This window comes from Periophthalmus magnuspinnatus, chromosome 7, assembly GCF_009829125.3.
Source record: "Periophthalmus magnuspinnatus isolate fPerMag1 chromosome 7, fPerMag1.2.pri, whole genome shotgun sequence".
In the NCBI taxonomy this organism is placed as follows: Eukaryota; Metazoa; Chordata; class Actinopteri; order Gobiiformes; family Gobiidae; genus Periophthalmus; species Periophthalmus magnuspinnatus.
In genome coordinates this window covers 6,975,338-6,997,825 of record NC_047132.1, presented here as the reverse complement: position 1 = coordinate 6,997,825, position 22,488 = coordinate 6,975,338, and the positions used below count along the sequence as shown (strand labels likewise).

General features: G+C 37.5%; 2 protein-coding genes across 3 annotated transcripts; both read left to right on the top strand.

The window, feature by feature from the left end:
- The first annotated feature begins 446 nt into the window (after positions 1-446).
- LOC117373476 (kelch-like protein 12) lies at positions 447-13,114 on the top strand. Of its 2 annotated transcripts, none has more exons than XM_033969519.2 (12): positions 447-960; positions 1,565-1,791; positions 2,597-2,750; positions 3,680-3,897; positions 6,428-6,577; positions 7,485-7,599; positions 9,695-9,801; positions 10,037-10,232; positions 10,333-10,491; positions 10,747-10,845; positions 10,919-11,105; positions 11,645-13,114. In XM_033969519.2, the coding sequence occupies exons 1-12, from the start codon at positions 903-905 to the stop codon at positions 11,769-11,771; spliced, it is 1,797 nt and encodes a 598-aa protein (XP_033825410.1). In that variant the 5' UTR covers positions 447-902; the 3' UTR covers positions 11,772-13,114. The 2 variants fall into 2 exon arrangements, with proteins under 2 accessions (XP_033825410.1, XP_033825411.1); XM_033969520.2 differs by having other exon boundaries at positions 458-743.
- Positions 13,115-13,778: 664 nt separating this feature from the next.
- Positions 13,779-20,390, top strand: tuba5 (tubulin alpha 5). The gene is made up of 5 exons (XM_033969521.2): positions 13,779-13,840; positions 15,971-16,196; positions 17,524-17,672; positions 19,091-19,771; positions 20,086-20,390. Exons 1-5 carry the CDS (start codon positions 13,838-13,840, stop codon positions 20,383-20,385), a joined length of 1,359 nt encoding a protein of 452 aa, XP_033825412.2. The 5' UTR covers positions 13,779-13,837; the 3' UTR covers positions 20,386-20,390.
- Positions 20,391-22,488: the final 2,098 nt, after the last annotated feature.

Sequence of the window (22,488 nt, the reverse complement as noted above, 5' to 3'; positions counted from 1 at the left end):
AGAGGTAAAACATTCAAACAAATTATTTACTGTGTTCAAGCTGTCAACTGATGCTTGTCTCTTAGTTATTGACATTGTTGACTATATAAATAAATGTGGAGAAGTGAGGAGGCTCACGTTGTTCTTCAAGGTTGTTTTTTTTAAACCTTTCTATGGGACATTCCAGGTCAATCAATACAAGTCTCCATGAAGACAAGCAGGTGAGGCAAGTCTCATTTCCTTTAAACAGGCTACAGTTTCTTAATAATGTTGCTTCATAGAAATCATTATTTATATGTTGTGCAACTATTCAACTCTGCTATGACCTTTTGACAGAATGAAGATAAAACCATTCATAAAACTTTAACGTAGCTGTTATATTGTTATAGCCCAGTTGGTGGCAGCACTGCACCATTTCATTGTTTGCCAAGTTTAAAAGAAGAAGCCCTTACGCACACCGACGTAGTACGTGTTCTGTTTTAGATCCAATCCGTGACCCTTCTGCTGATGTTGTCAACCAAATTTTCATGGAAGTATGCACGTTTAGGAACAAAATATGGCTTTATTTTAGATTATGACGTATTAATGATCACGGGAACATTGCGTAAAGGTAGTTAATTATTAGTACCAACATGGAGTGCTTGTATATTTAGCTTTATTTAGGCATTTTCATTGACACAAGGAAAAGAGACCAGGGACTTGGCGCTAATGCGTTAGCTTAGAGCATCTTAGCTTTTCAAACAGCCTTACAAAAGGAGTGACAGGTATCAAATTCAACCTCTTGGCAATTTGTTTTGATGTTTGTGGCTTCGTGCTCTGTCTCCTTTCCTCTGCTTTCTACAAGAGCTAACTTTGTAGTGCTAAACTAACCATCCCTGTGGTGAACCGCATTGTTGTTGTTGTTGTTAGCTGCCTGCTGGCTAATGTGTAGCTATAATTATTGCCTCCCAGTGGTGGAAAAAGTATTCAAATCCTTTAACGGTAAGTTCAACTAGCATGACAAAATATATAGTCCAAGGACAGCCTAATGTCTATAAATATTGCCTGTACGTGTGTTAATGCTGCATTATTGCACTATTTTCCCAAGTCTAATGTGCCCAAAAAATATATTCTGATATTTAGAGATGTTATTGTAAAATTAAACATTCTGTTATTAAAACAATGCATATTTATTTGTTTATTTTAGCTTGCTTTTTTACTGAGTTTCTACAAAATATTATTTCTGCAAATGTACTAGAGGGACACAAACTTGTTTTGCATCCATAGTCCATCGGCAGAGAATCGCTCTTAAATATGAGGTTAAGTTAATAGCATTGCACACAATACTATGTCTTTTAGTGTGTGAACACTTTACCGTCTTTATCTAGCAACATTATTAGCTAACATGATTAACATCATTGCTTGATTATTGGAGTCATTTAATTTCCACTAAACTGTTTTTTGTTTGTGTTGCATGCTGCTGTATTCTGCATTAGTTGCTCCTGTGGCATATTACATTGCATGTTTATAACAATCACAACAAATGACACAACCAAATATGTATGAAGTTAAGATGAGTTTATATTTTCCTTTTATTTATTGATAGATTCTCTGAGTAGTTTGCGAACTTTGGGAAACTGCCAGAACAACATGGCTCCCAAAGACATTATGACAAATTCCCATGCCAAGTCCATTTTGAACGCCATGAACTCTCTTCGGAAGAGTAACACGCTCTGTGACATCACTCTGAGGGTCGAGAGCACGGACTTCCCCGCTCATCGGATCGTACTCGCTGCATGCAGTGACTACTTCTGTGCCATGTTCACCAGTGAGGTAATTACTATTCAAGGTGCACTATGCAACCTTTCCTGTGGAGGGTCTTCCACCTGTTTCTCTCCATGACAATGTTATTTGTTTGACTAGAATGTTCCACAGTATGTCCTTAGACTTTTCTATGTTGTGTTTACCTAATTACAGGTACTTTTAGTTTCTTGAAATATTATACTTTTGAAAACACAAAATTATACTGTGAGTAGGCTCGCTTCTCCACAGATCTAACCTATAACTTGACCTGGTGGTGTTTCCTGTATTTCCATTATAAAATAAGTTTGATGCTATACTGTGGAAGAGGCAAAACAACTTCTCCATGGACACCCCACCAGAAAAAATGCTTTAACTGTCTTTAAAATAACATAGTAGTGACTCAGAGTGACTAAATTAAAAGGAAAAAGTGCTGAAAAACTATTCCAGTAACAGTTTTGGTCTATGTGTTATAACTTTTTTATGATCAGTTAGTTTTCATGTAAAGGCAAACATATAATACATAAAGTCTAAGTATTTTGATGGTCACAATATATTGTTAGAAAATAGCAGTTATGTGCAAAGAAATGGATAATGGGGGATAAATGTTCATGATTTTTTTAAGCAACATTATCTGACTTAAATGTAAACTCGAGAAAGAAATTCAGATTCAGGAAGATTTTTAATAATAAAATGTAATGCAATGTTTCTTTTTACAGTAATTGTAATTTGGATATCCGTATTTGCATATGTGAATGTTAGTAGATAATGCACACACTATACCTCACATACTGTTACACTATTGATGTATTGTTGATAAGGCTGATGCGTTTTACAGCTGGCGGAGAAGGGGAAGTCTTTCGTGGACATCCAGGGCCTGACTGCAGCAACTATGGAGATCCTGCTGGACTTTGTTTACACAGAGACAGTTTTGGTGACAGTGGAGAATGTGCAAGAGCTGCTGCCGGCCGCATGTCTGCTACAGCTCAAAGGTACGTTTAGATATGCAAATACAAATATAAGATAATGAGGATAATGGACTTCAACAGTAGCCAGGAAGCAAAGATTACAATAATCCTTTTCAATAAATTAAAAAAATAAAATCAAATAAAAAATGTTGACTTAGAGTTCAGAGTGTGATTCTCTTTGAGTCTTTGTAAGTCAGTAAGTTTGTTTGTAAAGTATGAGTGTCCAGAAAAAACACTATACAAGTTTGATATATTATTATTATTATTATGGTTGAACTCTGTTATGGCTGTAAAGATCAAATACAATCAATTTCAATGGATAAACCACCAAGTTATATGAACTGATATGAACCTTTGGAAAAGTTTAAGGGAAAAAATAAATTTAGGTGCAGAACCTGAAGTACTGCTTATTGTTGAGCTCCATAAAATGCAAAATTATTGTTATATCAGCGAACACAATATCAAATTAAATAATACTGTAATACTCCGGTCTTCTATTAATACATTTTCTTTTTCATAACTTCAAATTAAAATGATTTGTGACCAACCCCTTACCCTATTTAAAATTCAGATTTTATTCATTATCTTGATTTAGCATTGAATTTTAGCCTTTTGTTTTATCTGGTTGGTCTAATCAATGGAAGACTTACTATACCACAATGATATATTTAAAGAAATGTTTTCCTTATATAAGGTTTTTATTCTGCACTCTTCTCTTTTAATGTTAATTTTATGATGGTTATTTGTGATTATTTATGTTTTGATTTGTGTGTTTTAATGTCTTTCTTATTCTGTAAAGCACTTTGAATTACCTTGTGTACGAATTGTGGTATACAAATAAACTTGCCTTGCCTTGCCTTGCCTATATAATGCAGACCACATTTGGAGTACTCATCTTTCTAATGGAATGGATTACAGCAGTGTGTTTTTAAATGTATTTATTGTCTTGTTAGGTGTGAAAAGAGCATGCTGTGACTTCCTGGAGAGTCAGTTGGACCCTTCAAACTGTTTGGGTATCAGAGACTTCGCTGAGACCCACAACTGTCTGGAGCTGATGCAGGCGGCCGAGCTCTTCTCCCAAAAACATTTCTCTGAAGTGGTGCAACATGAGGAGTTTATGCTGCTCAGTCAAAACGAGGTGGAGAAGCTCATCAAATGTGACGAGATACAGGTAAACCTTTAGATTCCGTGGTTTTCAGATTTTCTAAATTTCGGAGTTTCCCCTGTTGATTACATTGTACTTTGCCATGAAATATCCAAAAGGTAAATACACAAATGTTGAACCAGATCATTTATATTATTGACTATTCTCAAAACCTCACTAGATAACAAAAATAATCTGCATTCAAAGAATGTTCATTTCAGCCCATCTGTATTAAATTATTATTAATTAATAAATTATTGGGCTAGTGAATGTTGTGATGTCATCTGAAACCCAAGCAGGCAATACAGGCACTTAGCATAAGACTTTACTCTGATATTGTGGGTAGGGTCCTTTGAATTGTATAGAAATATTAGCCTTTCTTTCTCTCAAATTATGCATTTGTATCTGTAATTATTTTTATGTACATTTTTGCTAGTTAAAAATATTTTATTAAGGACCAAAACCACCGTCATGTCTGAAAGAATAATAAATACTTCACTATTGCATCCTTTAAAACTCTTAAAGCTGCATTACATAACATTTCCCTTAAAAGCTGCACTTTGTGACAAAATGTGACCACTGTGCCCTCTCTGCACCTAATTGTAAATTGTTTTATTGATCAGACACTTGTAAGAAAGAGCATCTCTATATGCATAATGCATGTGAATGTGATGCCAAAGTGTTTGTGAGAAACTAGGTAGATAGATTTAATACTCTAGCTTTAAGACCTTCTCCCTGTTGGATTCATTGAAACAGATCAGTGGATACTGGTCAGTTTCATCAATTTCGGACCACCTAATATTGTAAAGTCCATTATAAAATAAATATTGGCCAATATTGTTACATGTCTATTGTAATGTAATTTTAACCATATTTATGTAGCATTCAAAAACTTACCGTATTTTACGGACTATAAGTCACCCCGCAGTATAAGTTGCACCAACAACAAAAAAAAGCATAATAATGAAGGAAAAGAGCATCTATAAGTCGCATTTTTGGGGGAAATTTATTTTACAAAATCCAAGACCAAGAACAAACATTTTATCTTTAAAGCCAAGTTATAATAATAACAATAAAATAGAGAACAACAGGCTGAATATCAGTACAGCATGCTAATGTAACATTTATATTTATTCAGCTACATGAAGCAGAGACAGAACGGAATACAGTACTTGTCTGATATGTTAACGTAAGATATTAACAGTTAATCAGATAACTAAAGCATAAAAAACAAGCTAACAAGTTTACTCTCGATCTCACTACAAATCACTAAATCCATTGAATTCTTCATCCTCAGTGTTGCGTCTGAACAACTCCAGAAGTAGATGAAGCGCTGCTTCTGCATGGCTGCTATACTGGTACACAAGCCGAGCATGCCCTTGAGTGGTTGTCAGTGTGACAACAAAGAAGACAAGAAATTATATATTATAATAATTTCCCATATAAGTTGCACCTCCAGCCAAACTATGAAAAAAAGTGCGACTTATAGTCTGGAAAATACGGTACTTGAAATGTTCACTTTCAACTGGGATGCACCTCCCATTGCTATAAAATACATCTGTTAGTGTAGCTTTTGGGGCTTTGGGGGAATTTTTTTTTTCTAGTATTCCTGAAAAAACATATTTGGAGATAATGTGGTGTAAATCATCTTTTACGTTCATATTTGTGTTTCAAACCACCGAGCAGTGAAAGAAACATGTACAAACCTGTGCCTATATCACACACAGCTCTCTGGATTGGACTGACAATGAAATGACAGAGGAGAAACCAGGTTGAAGTTGTGTCTTTGTGTGCAGGAATTTCCTGTTTGAACCACACGACAAGTTCCATGAAAACTACTCATTACCGTTTTGATATATTTACTGTTACCTGACACACAGCCCCCATTTGTGTGTAACATAAATTAGGACATACATATAAATCAAACTCACACTTGGGAAAACTGTATTATTGTTTTAAAGGTGCAATATGTAGCTTCTCTGTCGGAGGGGCTGCCACCTGCTGTCTCCCTGGCATTAATCTAACTCATAAAAAGAGTGATAGGTCGTATCTTTTTTAGAGATGGACCCACGCACAGTAAGAATGCATGTTGTTCAAATTATGAAAACACCCAACATAAAATGAATGGTGGATAGATAAATTTAATGGCTCCACAGAGCCAAGCAGATATCAGACCATCCACCAGAAAAGTTACATTTAGTTTTAATTAATTTAGTTTAGTGACACAATTATTAAAACTGTATTGAACATAATAATATTGAAGACCATTTTCTTTTTCTTTTTTTTTTTTGCACATTGCCTATTTTAAATCATTACTTAAAACAGACAAAGAGCAAAATCGACTTTTTAGAGCTGTTAACTGTGTTATAATTGTTTCTCCATCTCTTTTACCCTCTTGAAGTTGTTTGTTTTAGATCAATATTGCAATTTAAAAGGTCCAAAAATATAACACAGTAATTCACGGGTGTCATAAGTTATAACTATATGGCAGACACAAGCACAATATGTCTTCTTTAATAGTATGAATTGCTGACTGTATTTGTCTGTATACTTGTAGGTAGATTCAGAGGAGCCGGTGTTTGAGGCCGTGTTAAACTGGGTGAAACACAACAGAAAAGAGCGAGAGCCGTATCTTCCCGACATGTTGGAGTTTGTGCGGATGCCTCTACTCACACCACGCTACATCACCGACGTCATCGATGCAGAGGTGAGACTGACATGTGCACTGTGAATAGAACACCGTGAAGTCAAAACTCAAGTGTGAGATTATTCAGGGAGGAAATGTAACTTTTCAATACTGTTTTACTGAAAAAACAAAAGAGCAGAAAAAACATAGCTAGACTGTTTGTGAGTTTCAAGCCAACAATTAACAACTAAAATCTATATATATCTCTATCTATATATCTATCTATATATATACATACATGAGTGCCCCCGATTGGCTAATCCACTTGTCAATCACGCCCATTTGAAAACGGGGAGATTCACCAGTGACCAGACTCACATCTCCGTAAAGTATTGAAAGGTGTATTCTTGATCCCAGGCAAATATTTCCCTGCTGCTTCAATCAATCAATCAATCAAATTTTATTTGTTTAGCACTTAACAACAGCAAAAACTGAACCAAAGTGCTTTTCAAGTGCATTAAAATGTAAAAACAACAACAACAAAAGTTCTATATACAAAACAACAAACAATAAATACAGTCATTAGCTGATGGCAACAAATGAGTGAACAAATGAGTCTTTAGCTTGGCTTTAAACAGAAACAAAGTAGTGACTGAGCGTAACTCCAGGGGCAAAGAGTTCCAAAGTCTGGGACCAGCCACAGAAAATGAACGGTCTGTGCCGCTTAACACTGCTTGTGTTATATTCCTGTTTCTTTCTTTTGCATTTTAAAGCATGAATTGGCAAATTTTAAAAATCGTCATGAAAATTTGATCGAAAGTTTACATACTTCAAATATTATTTCCAAAATTGTTACTTTTATGTTCCTCATCTATTAAAACTGACATCTGTGATAACATACCATGCATGTGTGTAATTCTGCAGAAACCTCCCTCTAATTGCCTGTTGCCATATATCACATAATTAAGCAGGTTTTGGCTTGTTGCAGCCCCTCATACGGAGCAGTCTGCCGTGTCGAGACCTCGTTGATGAAGCCAAAAAATTCCACCTGAGACCCGAGCTGAGGAGCGAGATGCAAGGCCCACGCACACAGGCCAGACTAGGTACCGATTATTACTGTACACGGCACCAAGAGGCGAAGCTAACGACACACAGGACAGGCAATTGCTTGAGGCTCTGTGACCACTAGGAGTTCCCAGATGGCAGTTCTTAGGCTACTACAGGCTCATTAGAGTTAAATTTCAATGGCTCTCTATTAACTGCAGTTTGATAATTTTAATAGGTGGGTGGCATCTGTAAGTTATAGTTTTAGTTTGACATTCTTTTAAGTTAGGCAAAGTTAGTAAATAAAGTCTCATAACATTTATTTTTAGATAGAGACTTGTAAAATACCGTACCAGCTGTAATCACCAAGTGCGTTAAACACAGCACTTAAGTCAGTTAGCCTTAATGTTTCTCTGCACTGATCTGGTTGTTTTGGGTAGTTAGAAGTTGCATGTTGTTTGCACAAAAGCTCATATTTAACTTGATTAAAGAGTAAAATAAATAAATTGATTAGATATTAGATGTAGTTTATCCATGTGTGTGTTGCTGTAGTGATAACGAATTTTGATGTAAATTTGGTTCTTACTCAGATTGGGGAATCACAGACCTGGTCCCTCACTTAAAACAAAGAAAGGTAAACAGTGACACATAAACATTGCAAAATGAAGTGCAGTACAACATATTTACAATGACATACAGTAATTGTAATTGGCTTTAGTGTTCACAGGCTTTGTTTAGTTTCAACCACTGCTTTAATTTGCTGTTAAATTGGTTCAGATCTGCGAGAGTTTTCAGTTTGGCGCTGAGGATGTTCCAGGTCTGTAGGGCCTTTTATAGTGAACATGCTTTGACTAACAGCACTCCTGCATTTGGCTTGTCTACAGTCACTGTTTGCTGTGCCCCTTATGGTGATACTGCAGGAATTACATTTCTGGATCATATCACTTGCAATTTCAGGGGAAAGATGATTTAAACATTTTAAGAAAGAGTACTTAATAACATTTTCAAACTTGGCAAATTGTGCTTTTCTAGAATCTTATAATAGTGCCATCTCACGGGCTTTTGTCCATCACTTTTAAAGCCGTTTGTACAGGGAGGCTACACCTTTGATGGCCAACTGCGTAGCCTGGCCCCAGGGAGTGATACAGTAGGAGTAATAGGAGAGGATCATTGCATGAAAGTACAATTTGGCAGCATTAATGGACAAACACTAGTTCAGATTAGACCTAATTATCTTATTTTTTTTATTTTTTTTTTAAAATATGAGCTTCAAATATAAAATGACTGTCCAAGAAAAGGCCAACATATTTAAATTCCTCAACCTTGACAATTTTTGATTTATTAAAAAAAAGTTGTTTAAAGATGTTTGGCGTAGAGAGAAGCAAATTGAAATGTTTTTCGAATTGTATAAAGACGGACACTTTTTCCCACTGGGAGATGCTGACCAGTTACTTGTTTAGTAGCTCTGCCGTCGTCTCTGCAGTCTTAACTGTTACATAGATGACAGTGTTAGGAGTACGCTGATGACAGGCTCATTGCAGATGTTTGTTGTTCTGTCTTTACATCGATGAACCGCAAAAGAGCGCAGTATAGAGCCTTGAGGAATACCAGTTTTATATTCCAGAGGTGCTAACATGGTGCCTGTTACTGTACTCTTGACTCCAGGTAAGATGTAAACCATCTAAGAGCCTGCTGTGAAAAGTTTAGTTTTTTGAGTTTATGTATTAGCATGTGATGGCTGATAGTGTTAAAGTTCTCTAAATTTTTTTAATAGTGTTTGTCAAATAGCAATTTGCTATTTCTGTTGAATATTTTGGCCTGAAGCCAAACTATTTTGAATGAAAACAAATATTTTGGTTAATGTAGTCAATTAATTGTTCTACCACAGCCTTTTCTATTACTTAAAATATGCAAAGAATTGTAATTGGCCTATAGTTGCATTCCTGGTCCAAATTTCCAGATTTAAGAATTGGGCAAATGAGACCCTTTTTCCCCCCTGTTGATGGACAAATGAACTAAATGGATTAAAAGCCCTGCTAAGGAATCTTTGTACTTCTTAAAGTCAGAGTCTAACCCACATACTGTACATATAGCTTTGGAGTGTTTAACAACACTAGTAACCGTCCTTCCTATAAAAACTTCATGTTTCTTCAGGTGCCAAAGAAGTGCTGCTCGTCATTGGTGGATTTGGAAGTCAACAGTCACCCATCGACGTAGTAGAAAAGTATGATCCCAAAACTCAAGAGTGGAGCTTCCTTCCGGTAAGCAAAAATAAAATGGATCAGTAGACATATTTTAAAATTACATTATCACAGCATAACCATATATAACTGTCTAACTGCCTAAGTGTTCTAAAATGTTTATTTTGTTAATTTACACCTCACTGTTTTAGTTCATTTTTTAACAAAGAAAATGTTATGATCTTACGCATATTATTAGTAGTCACAATGTTTTGTTGGTTTTTTTCAATATTTTCATAATTTTATTCCCTGGTAGAACATAGCGAGGAAAAGGCGTTATGTAGCCACCGTGTCTCTCCATGACAGAGTGTATGTGATCGGGGGTTATGATGGGCGCTCACGGCTCAGCTCTGTGGAGTGTCTGGACTACACGGCCGATGAGGATGGGGTCTGGTACACCGTGGCTACTATGAACGTACGCAGAGGACTCGCGGGAGCTACTACACTCGGAGGTGAGGCAGTGTTTACAAATACTTTTATAATTTATAATTTTATCATGCCGATACAAAATCCCATGATATAAATGTAACTAAATGTGATTTGTGAGTACAGATATGATCTATGTGGCGGGTGGGTTTGATGGCAGTCGTCGACACACGAGTATGGAGCGGTACGACCCAAACATTGACCAGTGGAGCATGCTGGGAGATATGCAGACAGCCAGAGAGGGGGCGGGCCTCGTCGTGGCCAGTGGACTCATTTACTGTTTAGGTAACACTTTTCAGTGTATAATATATCCAATACTATACTTACTTTACTTATACTCATGGGTGATACTCTGTTTTAGTATATCCCATTGTCGCAAACAGTAGAGAGGTATTTGCATATGCAAAAGTAAAAAAACATTTTGAGTTTACTTCCTGATTTCTGTGACATGAAATGTCAACCTTTTAATTTATAACCTTATTACCATGTCAGTGGTACTTTTTATTATTATTAGTGCATAATGACCCTGTGCTCCACCAGGTGGGTATGACGGCTTGAATATTCTGAACTCAGTGGAGAGGTATGACCCTCACACGGGCCACTGGACCAGTGTGACCCCAATGGCCACTAAGAGATCAGGTCAGTTTATTCATCTGAAATCTCTTACTAAAAAATATTCATCATTGCTGGCATTAAAATCCTTGTGTTTTAGGGGCAGGAGTGGCGTTACTTAATGACCACATCTATGTGGTTGGAGGGTTTGACGGAGTGTCTCACCTGGACTCAGTGGAGGTGTATAACATCAGGACAGACTATTGGACCACTGTAGCCAGTATGACCACGCCACGCTGCTACGTCGGAGCCACAGTCCTCCGTGGACGGCTCTATGCGATAGCAGGGTGAGGAGAGTTCTTCAGGTTTTAATAATCATTATATCATTTCAAACATTTACCTGGCATGTAATGGGCATCTGCATGTAGTTGTTGGAACGTTCAACCTCTGCATTACCATTTTGCAATTTTTTAAGTACCATCATTTCCTCCACAAACAAATACTAAATATCCTGCATTATTCTGCATAAAACTGCTAACCCTGTAGTTTATGCCTGTACAAACATGGTCTAAAATATGTGTGATTCTTGTATTAGGTTTCTAGTCTTTTAAGTCTTTTTGTCAATTCTCCTGAAATATGAACTTTGAACAGAATCCTACACACTAAAATCGCAATTGGATATTTTTTCCAAGAAATGTTTATCCCTAATTTGTAACATTTTAGACACAGTTGTGTTTTGGCTTGGCTTGAATGTCCTTTTGGTCATTTTGGATCAAGGTCAAATGGAAAAGGTGTTTTAGTGGGATACAAAAAAAAAACGTGTAGTATTTGGCATAATCTGTTAAAATCCTATGTTGCAACACTCCTGCTCCTATTTTTTGTGCAGATACGATGGAAACTCACTCCTCAGCAGTATTGAATGTTACGACCCGGTGATCGACTCTTGGGAGGTGGTGACTTCCATGGCAACACAGCGGTGCGACGCAGGCGTCTGTGTGCTACGAGAGAAGTGAACTATCTGAGACTGGACTTTAGGAAAACCACTTCGTTAGAACCACACGCAGCCCTGTTGGTTTATGCAAAAAGACTCTGAACAAACAGGAGTGATGTGGCCTATGGAGACTGAGCTGTGCCACAGTAGATTTAAAGGTGCACTATGTAACTTTCCTGGTGGAGGGTTTGCCATCTGCTTGCTCCCAAAGAAGATGCTATTGCTTTGCCTAGAAACTGAAAAAGTGTGTCATTTAGTGTTGTCACGATACAAAAATTTCAAACTATTTCAATACTAAGAAATAGACTCAGTACTGACTCCAATACCACAATGATAAGAAAAAATAACTACAGGATGTGATTTTCAACATTAAATAATAGTTTATTTTATAGTATATCAGTATAATCGGTGGTCCAGGTACGTTCCATTGTGGTCTTTGGTCTTATACTAGTCTATGTGTCTTATACGTGTTCAGATACAGCTTAAGGTCATTCTAAATCTGTTGAGGAAAGGTTTGTATCAATCCTGTGAATGTGACTTTTTTTAGTATTAATAACTGCTTAAATGAGTATCTAGTATCAATACTAGTTTTTGTATGAAGTAGTATCTGATTTTTGGGACTTTTGACAACCATAGTGTCATTAGGCTAATCTCTGTTCATAGACACAAGCAGATGATGCCACTAGGCCAAGTTACTTGTCAAATCCGTGGAGTTTTTTTCAAGGTATTTTTAGCCAAGATAAGTACTTTTAACTAATTAAATGCAAAATAGATTAGTTTAATGCCATACTCTGGAACATTTTTGGCAAAGCAGAAACTTATCCATAGAGACAAATAAGCGACAGACCCCCCACCAGAAAAGTTACATAGTGCAGCTTTAAAAGAGGCCTTAAGGAGCCCACGTGCATGACTCGGGCCAGTGCTACACATTGTTGTCATTACATTTGAGATTATTTTTTCATTTTGTCATCAAAGTGCAATATATTTCTACAAACAAGAATGAAAACCTGCACTTGCTGCTATTGTTTTTGGCCTTTGTCACACAGTGGACATTATGTTGAAATTATGGACCTAAAGCAGGAGACAGGTGACATGTGACCAGATGGAGCGGTCAAAGGATCATCTGAGCTTTTTATAGTACTACTTCTATTGTATATCCAGATGTTTTAAAAGAAATCACTATTTTATGAACACAAAAGTACAGTGCATCAATCGTAAACCAGTCTCGTCTGGCTGAACTGAAGAACCACATGTTTAAAATGTAGATGGTCATTTTTTTCTGATCATAAATTAGATATATCACTTTTATTATAGGCAAATCTAGCCATCACTGTCATCTGAATAAACTTTATTTACAAAGTACAAGCTGAAGAGCATCCTGTGTGAAGATCTCAAGTATAGATGCATAGCTGTGCCATGCATTTTTTTAAGGTGTACGTTTATAGAGATCGAGATGTAATTGTTTGAATTCCATAAACCATTCAGGAAGCTACTAAATGTAACTTTTGTAACTTGTCAAGTGAAAATGAATGAATGTTTTAATATATAGCGTTTAAGTGATCTTACATTTATTCAATTATGTATTTTATTGCTCTTAAATACCTTCAAACACATAAATTCTTATTGTGAAAGGTGTCACCTCTCCACAGATCCTACCTGTAACTTAATCAAATCACCTGCTTATCTCCATTTCAATTTCAACTCAAGTCGCGGCCCTTCCATCACAAAAGACGCATATTGCATCTTAAAAAACACGCAGGATTTGTAGCGGACTTAACACTTCATTATGGTAATGCAGTGATTGTACATGAGATCTGTTGGAGAAATGGGCCATCACTTGGTCAGACGACAGAAAAAATATTTAAAAAGTTCTTTAAACTCACCAATGTGCACGGGGAGCTCGTTTACACAGCGGTTTGGCGCAGATGTGCGTATAGGCCTGTGGATCCATGGTATAGGCTGAGCGGAGGGGAGGGGCCGTGGGAGCGCGCTGCTGGAGACCCGGGACCACAGTCATTCTCCACGCGAAACTTGATGCAAAAACAACGTTTTAACTTGTCGGTTTTTCTCTAGACAACATAACAAGAAATGGTAAGGACTCTTCTGTTATTTTTAAACGTAGGTCTGTTTTAAGCATGGATGATTTAACTCGCCCTGATTTTTGGGTGAGTTGCTCAATACCTATTTGCTCCCCTATAATTAAAAATAATGATTCTGAATAGCCCCAAGTTGTTTCATTAGACATTACGTAAACTATCGTAGAACTAAAGTCCAAACGCGGAGAGCAATTTACATGAACGTAGCAGTAGTACAAAGTCTAACGAGGATGCTTCTTCTTGATTAATGTAAAAAGTGATCTATTTACCGAAAGAACATACGACAAAACGCTTATCTCTGTCAGTGATTGTTTATCAGCTGTTGCCCAAGTAGGCTGCAACTCTGCAAAACCCTTGAGTGCCCTTTAGTTTTTGGTGTCTTTGATGGTCTTTAAAGATGCACTGTGTAACTTTCCTGGTGGAGGATGCCCCATTGTATTAGTTGAAATGTTCCATGGTGTTATATTATACTTATCTATGTTGCATCTTATTCTATTGTTTGTATTGCTAAAGAAAACTCCCATTTTAAGTGTGAGCAGGGTTGCTTTTTCACAGATCTGACCTGTAACTTCGCCTGGTGGTGTCACCTACTTGCCTCCATGGAGATGTTAAAGTTTAACGGTGTACTGTGTAACATTCCTGGCAACGCAATAGCTGCCAAGAAGAAGGCAGACCCTCCAATTGAAGTTCCATGTTGTACCTTTAACATGCTTGGACAACCTACCGAAGTCTGATTTCCATTTGTGCAAACAGCAATAATAATTAGACTTAGACAGCCCTGTACTTTTTATCTCAACTTTTGTGCCATTTTTAGATTTGTAAAGGGTCACTGGTCAATGGTCACAGAAAAAATAAAACACATGGGCTGAAGAAAATTACAACAGCTTTTTTTTTTTGCCAAATTGACTATAGTATGGACATAGCTCAGTGGCCAAGAAGCACTACAGTTAAACCAGGTTAGGTTGCGTCTTGGACTAAACCAGGACTACCTTATACTTGGACCAACACCGGGGGAAAACCTGAACAGTTTACATGTTACAATATTTCATGTTTCTTGGAGTGGTCCCAGTGCAATCAGTCATCAGCTAAAAATCATCTTGGGATGTTCTTCGTCTTAGAAAAACAAAACCTGACATTCTCAACATGCCGGGACACGATTCTTTGAGGCTCTGAAAATGCATCAGTGAAGTGAAGCTATAGGTCTGTGCTCTTGGGTCTATTGTTCTCAAATGAAGAGGAACACGGTAAAACAGCCAACAACAATATCCCATTAAAAGTAATAATTTTAGGTTTTCATTGATGTTCGGGCACCGTGTATGAGACGTCAGGACTGACTGAGTTTAAAATTAATCAAGATTATAGATGTCACTGTAGGATAATAGTTGGCCATTTGATTTCAGCTCAACTGCCATTGTGTCAGTGGGCAAGACACACAAGATTTAGTCTTATGATCAACTTGCATCCATAGATTTATATGGGACATCGTAACAAGGCTGTTTTCTCAAAATGTTGTTTTCACATAGGAACATACAGATCTTCCCTTAAAGTGATACAAATTTACCAACTAACTTACATAATGTTTTCATGAGTTGTACCAAAGGATGTGTTGATATCTAATTCTGCCTGATTTATTTTTTACTTTCAAAAAATTGGGTGAAATGTCATTTTTTATAACACAAATTTTCAGTAAGACTGAGTTTACTAAATACTAAAAGAGACAAACAGTTAATCTTTACCAGACATACGAATAAGTGTTAGTGTTGTCACGATATTAAATTTAAAACTCCATTTTGAAACTAAAGATAATGTCTTTAATTAGACATTGGAATGTCATTTTCAACATTAAATATTGTAATAGTACATTCTTTTGTATCCCCATGTGGTCTTATATGTGTGTAATCCCTCAGTAGGTTCATAGTGATCCATGGGTGTATACTAGTCTATGTGTCTTATACTCGTTATGATACAGGTCAAGATCATTCTAAAGCTATTCAGAAATTCAGAAAGGTTCATTTTTGTCTGGTGAATATGACTTTTTTAATGTTGATACTTGCTCAAATGAGTATAGTTTTGATTTTTGACAACCCTAATCAACATATACATTTTCTGGCATTTGTGCTTATAGAGAGAGTGCATCTCCATCCACGTGGGCCAGGCCGGGGTACAGACAGGTAATGCCTGCTGGGAGCTCTTCTGTCTGGAGCACGGAGTGGGGCCTGACGGGGCGTTTTTGGAGGGTCCCACGGAGCCAAACTCACGAGAAGATCCCTTCAACACCTTCTTCAACACAGGCAGCTCCGGGCGACATGTCCCCCGAGCTCTGTATGTGGATCTGGAGCCCACTGTGGTTGGTCAGTGCACTATCTGTGCTATTAATTGGGGGTAATTGATATGGGTGGTTTTCAGATTCTCATGTAATCTACACTACTTAGATAGTATGTAACTGCTTCCATGGAAATAGAAAGTTAAGGCAAGGCAAGTTTATTTGTATAGTGCAATTTGAACGCAGAGTAATTCAAAGTGCTTTACAGAATAATAAAGACATTAAAATATATCTTTGATTTTTGCAATATTTTTAGATGATAAAAAAATGCAGATGTTATAGATTTGATGTGGCTGTTAAAGTTCAAGTATGAGTCCATTATTACCACTAGATTTCTAGCCCAATTTGAAGGTTTTCGAGAGAGAGACTGGTTAAAACCATACGGAACATTCTTGATGAAGATAGATACATTTCAAGCTAAAGGAACAACATTTTCATGGAGACAAGCAGGAGGAGGCCCTATTTCAGGCCAAATAAGAGTCAGGTTTGTGGAGATGCAGGCCCACACACATTAAGGACGCATGTTTTTTTAATGTTTTTCAGTGCAATGAACACACCCAGCTATTAAAAAAAGTTACATACTAGCTTGCAGTTACATACTTCCTTTAAGACCTGACTCCTATTTTCAAGAGGAGATTTTTTAAGGCTTGCACATATACCACATTAACATTGGGACTAAATTAAAACTAAGCCCAAATCTACACCAGGACTAGAACTAGACTAAACCAAGTCTGCATCTGAACTGAACCCAACCCTAGACCAAACCAGAACAAGTGTGAGATTGCAATAAACCATAAGGACTATCTTAATCGACCATCTTTCATCATATTTGTCGAGGGGTCGATATTAGAAAAGCACACAGTATGTTCATTTCACTTGAGTGCCTCTGTCCACAGATAAGCCAGTGTAACAGATGCAGGTTTCTAAGCAACAGGTCCAGAGGTGACATCAGCCTGTCTTTATTTGATGTGCACAATACAAACTACAATTTTGTTTAGGAGGCCATTGCTTGCCATGGCCATGTTTTTTTATTGATCTATATGTAGCTGGATCATGTTATATCTGAAGTCTTGGGCTTGCTATGGAGATCATCAACAGTACACTGGCAGCTACATTTTATTTTTATTTTTTCATTTCATTCTTTTTTAGAACTGTTATTTTGTTCTTACACCTTGAGGTGCAAGAAGAAATGATGAATTGCCCAGAAAGCTAAATATTATGTTAGGTGGAAATTATTATGAAAAGTTAGAGAACCTCCACTCTAGTCGTACAAGTTCTATTTTGTAATGTCTTATATATAATTTTATCCAGGGTTATTTTCTGATCACATTGAAGAGTATGTTTTATGTTTTCAGATGAAGTTCGGGTGGGTCGGTACAGAGGCCTCTTCCACCCGGAGCAGCTCATCTCAGGCAAGGAGGACGCAGCCAATAACTACGCCCGAGGACACTACACTGTTGGAAAGGACATCATCGATGATGTCATGGAGAGGATCCGCAAAATGGTTGGCTTGACACTGTAATATTAAAGCAGCAGTTGTGCTGCTCTGTACAAGGTTTACAGGCCACTGTCCTGAGGTAGAATATTGGAAGCATAGCTGCCAATCTGTGCCTTTTCATTGGCCCCTCCAGTCACCGCCAGTCACTCACATATACCACATTTATACAAAGGCAAAATGGGCGAAGTGTCGTGCTCAATGACACAACAACAGTTTACAATGAATAGACCTATTGCAGTCAAAGCTAAGCATGTTTAGAAACACCTTTCCACACAAGATATTTCTTGATTTCTTTCAGGCAAACCTTTTTGTTAGTGACATGCTCACATGTTTTGACTGTTAGCTGTGAGTCATCTTCAGACCTGAGCAAAAAGTTGCTTAGCTCTGTTTATTTGATTTTATTTTTATGAAAATATTCAAAGGGGAGAAGAGTTAGAATTATGCCAGTGTTTTACAAATTCCATTGTAACATTAAAGGAGACATGCTTAGGAGGAGACATGGACCTTAGTGTGAAACCACAACATAAAAAGATCACTTTTTCACATTTTGTTCATTCACAGCTTAGTAATACTTACTTTTAGTAAGCTGATGATGATGGTAAATCATTGTAACATGGTTCAAAGTTCAGAAAAGTGAGACAGACTAAACACCCAAACTCTGTCCTCAACCACATTTCAAATAGAGCTGCTAAACTGGGCAGTGACTGTGGACTAAAGGGAAAAGTGAGGTGGGAGGAGGGGTTGATGTTTGGGGTATGAGGAACATACCCCGAGATTGGTTTAACTGGTGTCCACACTTTAAACTCTGCCGCTGCAGCTTGGTGTTTGTAATCAGAAACACCTGGCTGCAGATCTGGCTGTAATCAGGGCAGTTTTGTGTGGTGTCACCAACTATTCGAAATTTCAAAGGCCACTGGAGCCAGCACAGACTCTTGACCTAGTTTGCATTAAAGTTGCCAAAAATGTCCAGGAACAGTAGATAGTGCTATTAAAACACCATATAAACAGTTCAGTAACAAAAAATGTATTTAATGTTTATGTAGTGGCCAGTGGCCCTGGGCCACCAGCTCCTAGACTGACAGAGTTTAAAGGTGTTAGAACACGTGGTTAAAGAGCCTAATACTCATGTGTTTAGTGAAGAATCCCTTTATTGACATTTTGTACACCAGCGCAACCACAATTTAAAAACTGTGTGCCTCTCCTCTCTAGCATTGACACATCCTTAATTAGCCTTTAAATAGGCACACCTGGACACACCTAGTAAGACTAAACAGGAAATACAGTGGCTGGTGACGCAAACATATAAAAAGGTTTCAGAATGGCTCTTACAGTGTAGTTCCACTTTAAACATAGATAGTAACAAATGCATCCATTTTATCTCATCTTTAAATACCTATTTCAAATCTCTCTTCCCCTCTCTCCAGACAGACCAGTGCACCGGGCTGCAAGGTTTCCTGGTCTTCCACAGTTTTGGAGGAGGCACTGGCTCTGGATTCACCTCTCTGCTGATGGAGAGGCTCTCTTTGGACTTTGGCAAAAAATCCAAACTCGAATTCTCTGTTTACCCTGCTCCCCAAGTCTCTACCGCTGTGGTCGAACCTTACAACGCTATCCTGACCACTCACACCACTTTGGAGCACTCTGACTGTGCATTTATGGTCGACAATGAGGCCATCTACGACATATGCCAGCGCAATTTGGATATCGAAAGCCCAGGGTATATAAATCTTAATAGACTTATCGCTCAAATTGTCTCTTCCATCACCGCTTCTCTTCGCTTTGATGGTGCGCTAAACGTTGATCTGACCGAGTTTCAAACCAACTTGGTGCCATATCCACGAATCCATTTCCCACTGGTGACATATGCGCCAATCATTTCAGCCGAGAAGGCATACCACGAGCAGTTAACAGTTTTGGAGATCACCAGTGCATGTTTTGAACCATTGAATCAGATGGTGAAGTGTGACCCTCGCCATGGGAAGTACATGGCATGCTGCCTCCTGTATCGCGGTGACGTCGTGCCCAAAGATGTGAACGCTGCGATCGCAAATATCAAAACGAGACGCTCTGTTCAGTTTGTGGACTGGTGCCCCACTGGGTTCAAGGTGAGACACAAAACATAACAAGATATAGTTCAGTGGAGGGCGGAGTAGCTAAACTAGTACTGTAGTAACCTTATAATTAAGCTACTTCAGAATAATTTAGTTAATAAAATAAGAAATGATTTAAAATTCCATAAAAGGCACCATTAAAACCATCACCATTTTACCAGTCAGAGAATATAGCATTTTGTTTTAAATTGTTAATCACAACTATGGCAAGGGCCCTAATTTGTATCATTTTGAAACCCATGCGTAGGAGGCTGTGTTGTAATCCACTACCAATTGTAAGGACCTAATAAGTTGCATATTTTGCTCAGGTTGGCATTAACTACCAGGCCCCCACTGCTGTCCCTGGTGGAGACTTGGCCAAAGTGCAACGAGCTGTGTGTATGCTCAGTAACACCACCGCCATCGCCGAGGCCTGGGCACGGCTGGACCATAAGTTTGACCTGATGTATGCCAAGAGGGCCTTTGTGCATTGGTACGTGGGAGAGGGCATGGAGGAGGGGGAGTTCGCTGAGGCTAGAGAAGACCTGGCCTGCCTGGAGAAGGACTACGAGGAGATGGGCAACAACTGCTCCGATTCTGAAAATGAAGAGGATGGCCAAGAATACTGAAAGTTTTAAATGTGTCATATTTTTGATTAAAGTCACTTTTTTTTTTTACAGAAGTTTAATGGGTTGGGTTTAGGGCTTCACAATATATTGCAAAAATATTGATATCGCATGTGACTAAATATATTACAACGAAATTCAAGGTCTCCATCTATGAGAAAATTTAGATGATGTTGTTTTATGTAACTTTTCTGGCACAGGGTCTGACACCTGCTTGTATCTGTGGAGATGTAAATTCTTTGCCTGGAAAATTTTACAGTATGACATTAAATTCATCTTGCATTTATTCAAGAAAACATGCATTCAAACTGAGAGCAGGGTGCAGATTCTGACCTGTGAGTGGCCTTGTTGCGTCACTTTCTTGTGTCCATATAAACATCTGCAAGGCCATACTGTTGAACATTCTAGACAAAGCAATGGCATCTCTATGGAAACAAGCAGGTGACGGAGCCTTCACCAAAAGTTACATAGGGGATCTTTAAACATAAAAATCACTTAAGTCTTGGTTTAGTCTGTTAAGCTGCTATTTTCACACAGTTTAACTAATAAATTAAATTAAGTTAATGTGTAAAAATTGTATTCAATATTGCATTTTTCTCATACTGTGCAGCCCTAGTTGTGTCTCTGTTGAGTGTGTTCAGGACTAAACCAGGATTAAAACATGACCAACACCTGAACTGGCCTTAAACCTGGACTAAACCAAGACCAAGATGAGTCTGAACACAGCCTTTAGGTGAAGGATAAAGGGGTGATATAGTAACCAAATGTGTGAGGGACTGTTTTAGAAAAAAATATAAACCACAAACAGACGCAGTAATCTGCTTAATTAAGTCTTTAGAAGCTTGTTGACAGCCAGGTAAAGAATAGTGTATTTGTCCTGAGGATTTTAGTTTGGTCTCAGTAATTACAGAATTCTTAGACTAATGGATGAAATGAGAACACAGTAAAGGAAGGGCATACATTAAAGGCGCACTATCACTGATATGGTGGAGGGTCCATGCTTGTCACCATGGAGATGATCAAGTTTGTTTTACAGTATATTACTACATATCTGTCTTCATGGAAATAAACGGGGAATGCCATCAGGCCACATTAGAGGTCAGAATTTATATTTTTCCAGGTATTTTTAAACACTATCAGTGGCAAATGAATTAAATGCAATTAAGTTTAATACCAAATTGTGGAAAATTCCAGGCAATGCAATAACATCTCCATGGAGACTAACAGGTGATTGACCACCTACCAAAAACGTTACAAAGTGCACCTTTAATTTCAGGCATAAAACCCCTGTAAACCTTCTCAGTTTTAAGATATGGGGTCTTCATAATTCAGTGGCATCACATAAGTGTTTAATTTTGTAATGTCTCAAATAAATAAAAGACTTGTTGTTTAGGGTTTTCTAAATCAGTTTGTTGCTTTCTTCAATTAATTCATTTTGTGATTAATTAGACTTAAATTTGGATCATATGAGGATTTGCTGCTGAAATGAATACGCTTGGATGTATCCTAATTTTACTTCAAATAAATGCTTTATCCAACAGTTATAGGCCCTAAATAGACTAAGCCTTTACAAATTGCCCCAAATAAAGGCATTTTGGAAAATTCTAGGTTAGAATAGTCAAAAATGCATGATAGTAAAGTGGGCTTGGAATAATTTAGGTTTGTTTTGTTTGGCATCCCCAGTTGACCCCGTCCTCCTGTGTCCAGTGCCTGTGTATTTAAATGTTATTAAGGATCAGGCCAAAGCAGGAACCTCACAGGCTTTAAACAACAAGTCCCGGTACTGGTGAAGGTGTCACCTGAAAATATTCATCCGCCAAGTGTAAACACTACACTCCACAAAGGGAGGAACTGTTTCAAATATATGTCACTGTTTTGACAACTAAACTATGAAGAATTAATGACAGACCTCTTAATAATGTATGTAAAAGATGGGTCCATGGGGCTGAGACACTAGTTCACATAAGGTTGTATTTTTTTTTTTATGCCTACAGTCTGAGATATGCAAATCCTTATTATATGATTTATATAAACAAACTGAAAGATTTTTTTAGGATTTTTTTATTTCATTTCAAGGAACTTAAATATTTCAATTTGAATGTTTTA

What these genes read in the sequence shown, in the direction of transcription:
- LOC117373476 (XM_033969519.2), top strand. Translation starts at nt 903, where the DNA reads ATGTGTAGCTATAATTATTGCCTCCCAGTGGTGGAAAAAGTATTCAAA. An exon ending in TCAAATGTGACGAGATACAG is followed by an intron (nt 3,898 to 6,427) that starts GTAAACCTTTAG and finishes GTATACTTGTAG; the next exon opens with GTAGATTCAGAGGAGCCGGT. An exon ending in GGGAGCTACTACACTCGGAG is followed by an intron (nt 10,233 to 10,332) that starts GTGAGGCAGTGT and finishes TTGTGAGTACAG; the next exon opens with ATATGATCTATGTGGCGGGT.
- tuba5 (XM_033969521.2), top strand. An exon ending in TGGAGAGGATCCGCAAAATG is followed by an intron (nt 17,673 to 19,090) that starts GTTGGCTTGACA and finishes CCCTCTCTCCAG; the next exon opens with ACAGACCAGTGCACCGGGCT. An exon ending in GGTGCCCCACTGGGTTCAAG is followed by an intron (nt 19,772 to 20,085) that starts GTGAGACACAAA and finishes TATTTTGCTCAG; the next exon opens with GTTGGCATTAACTACCAGGC.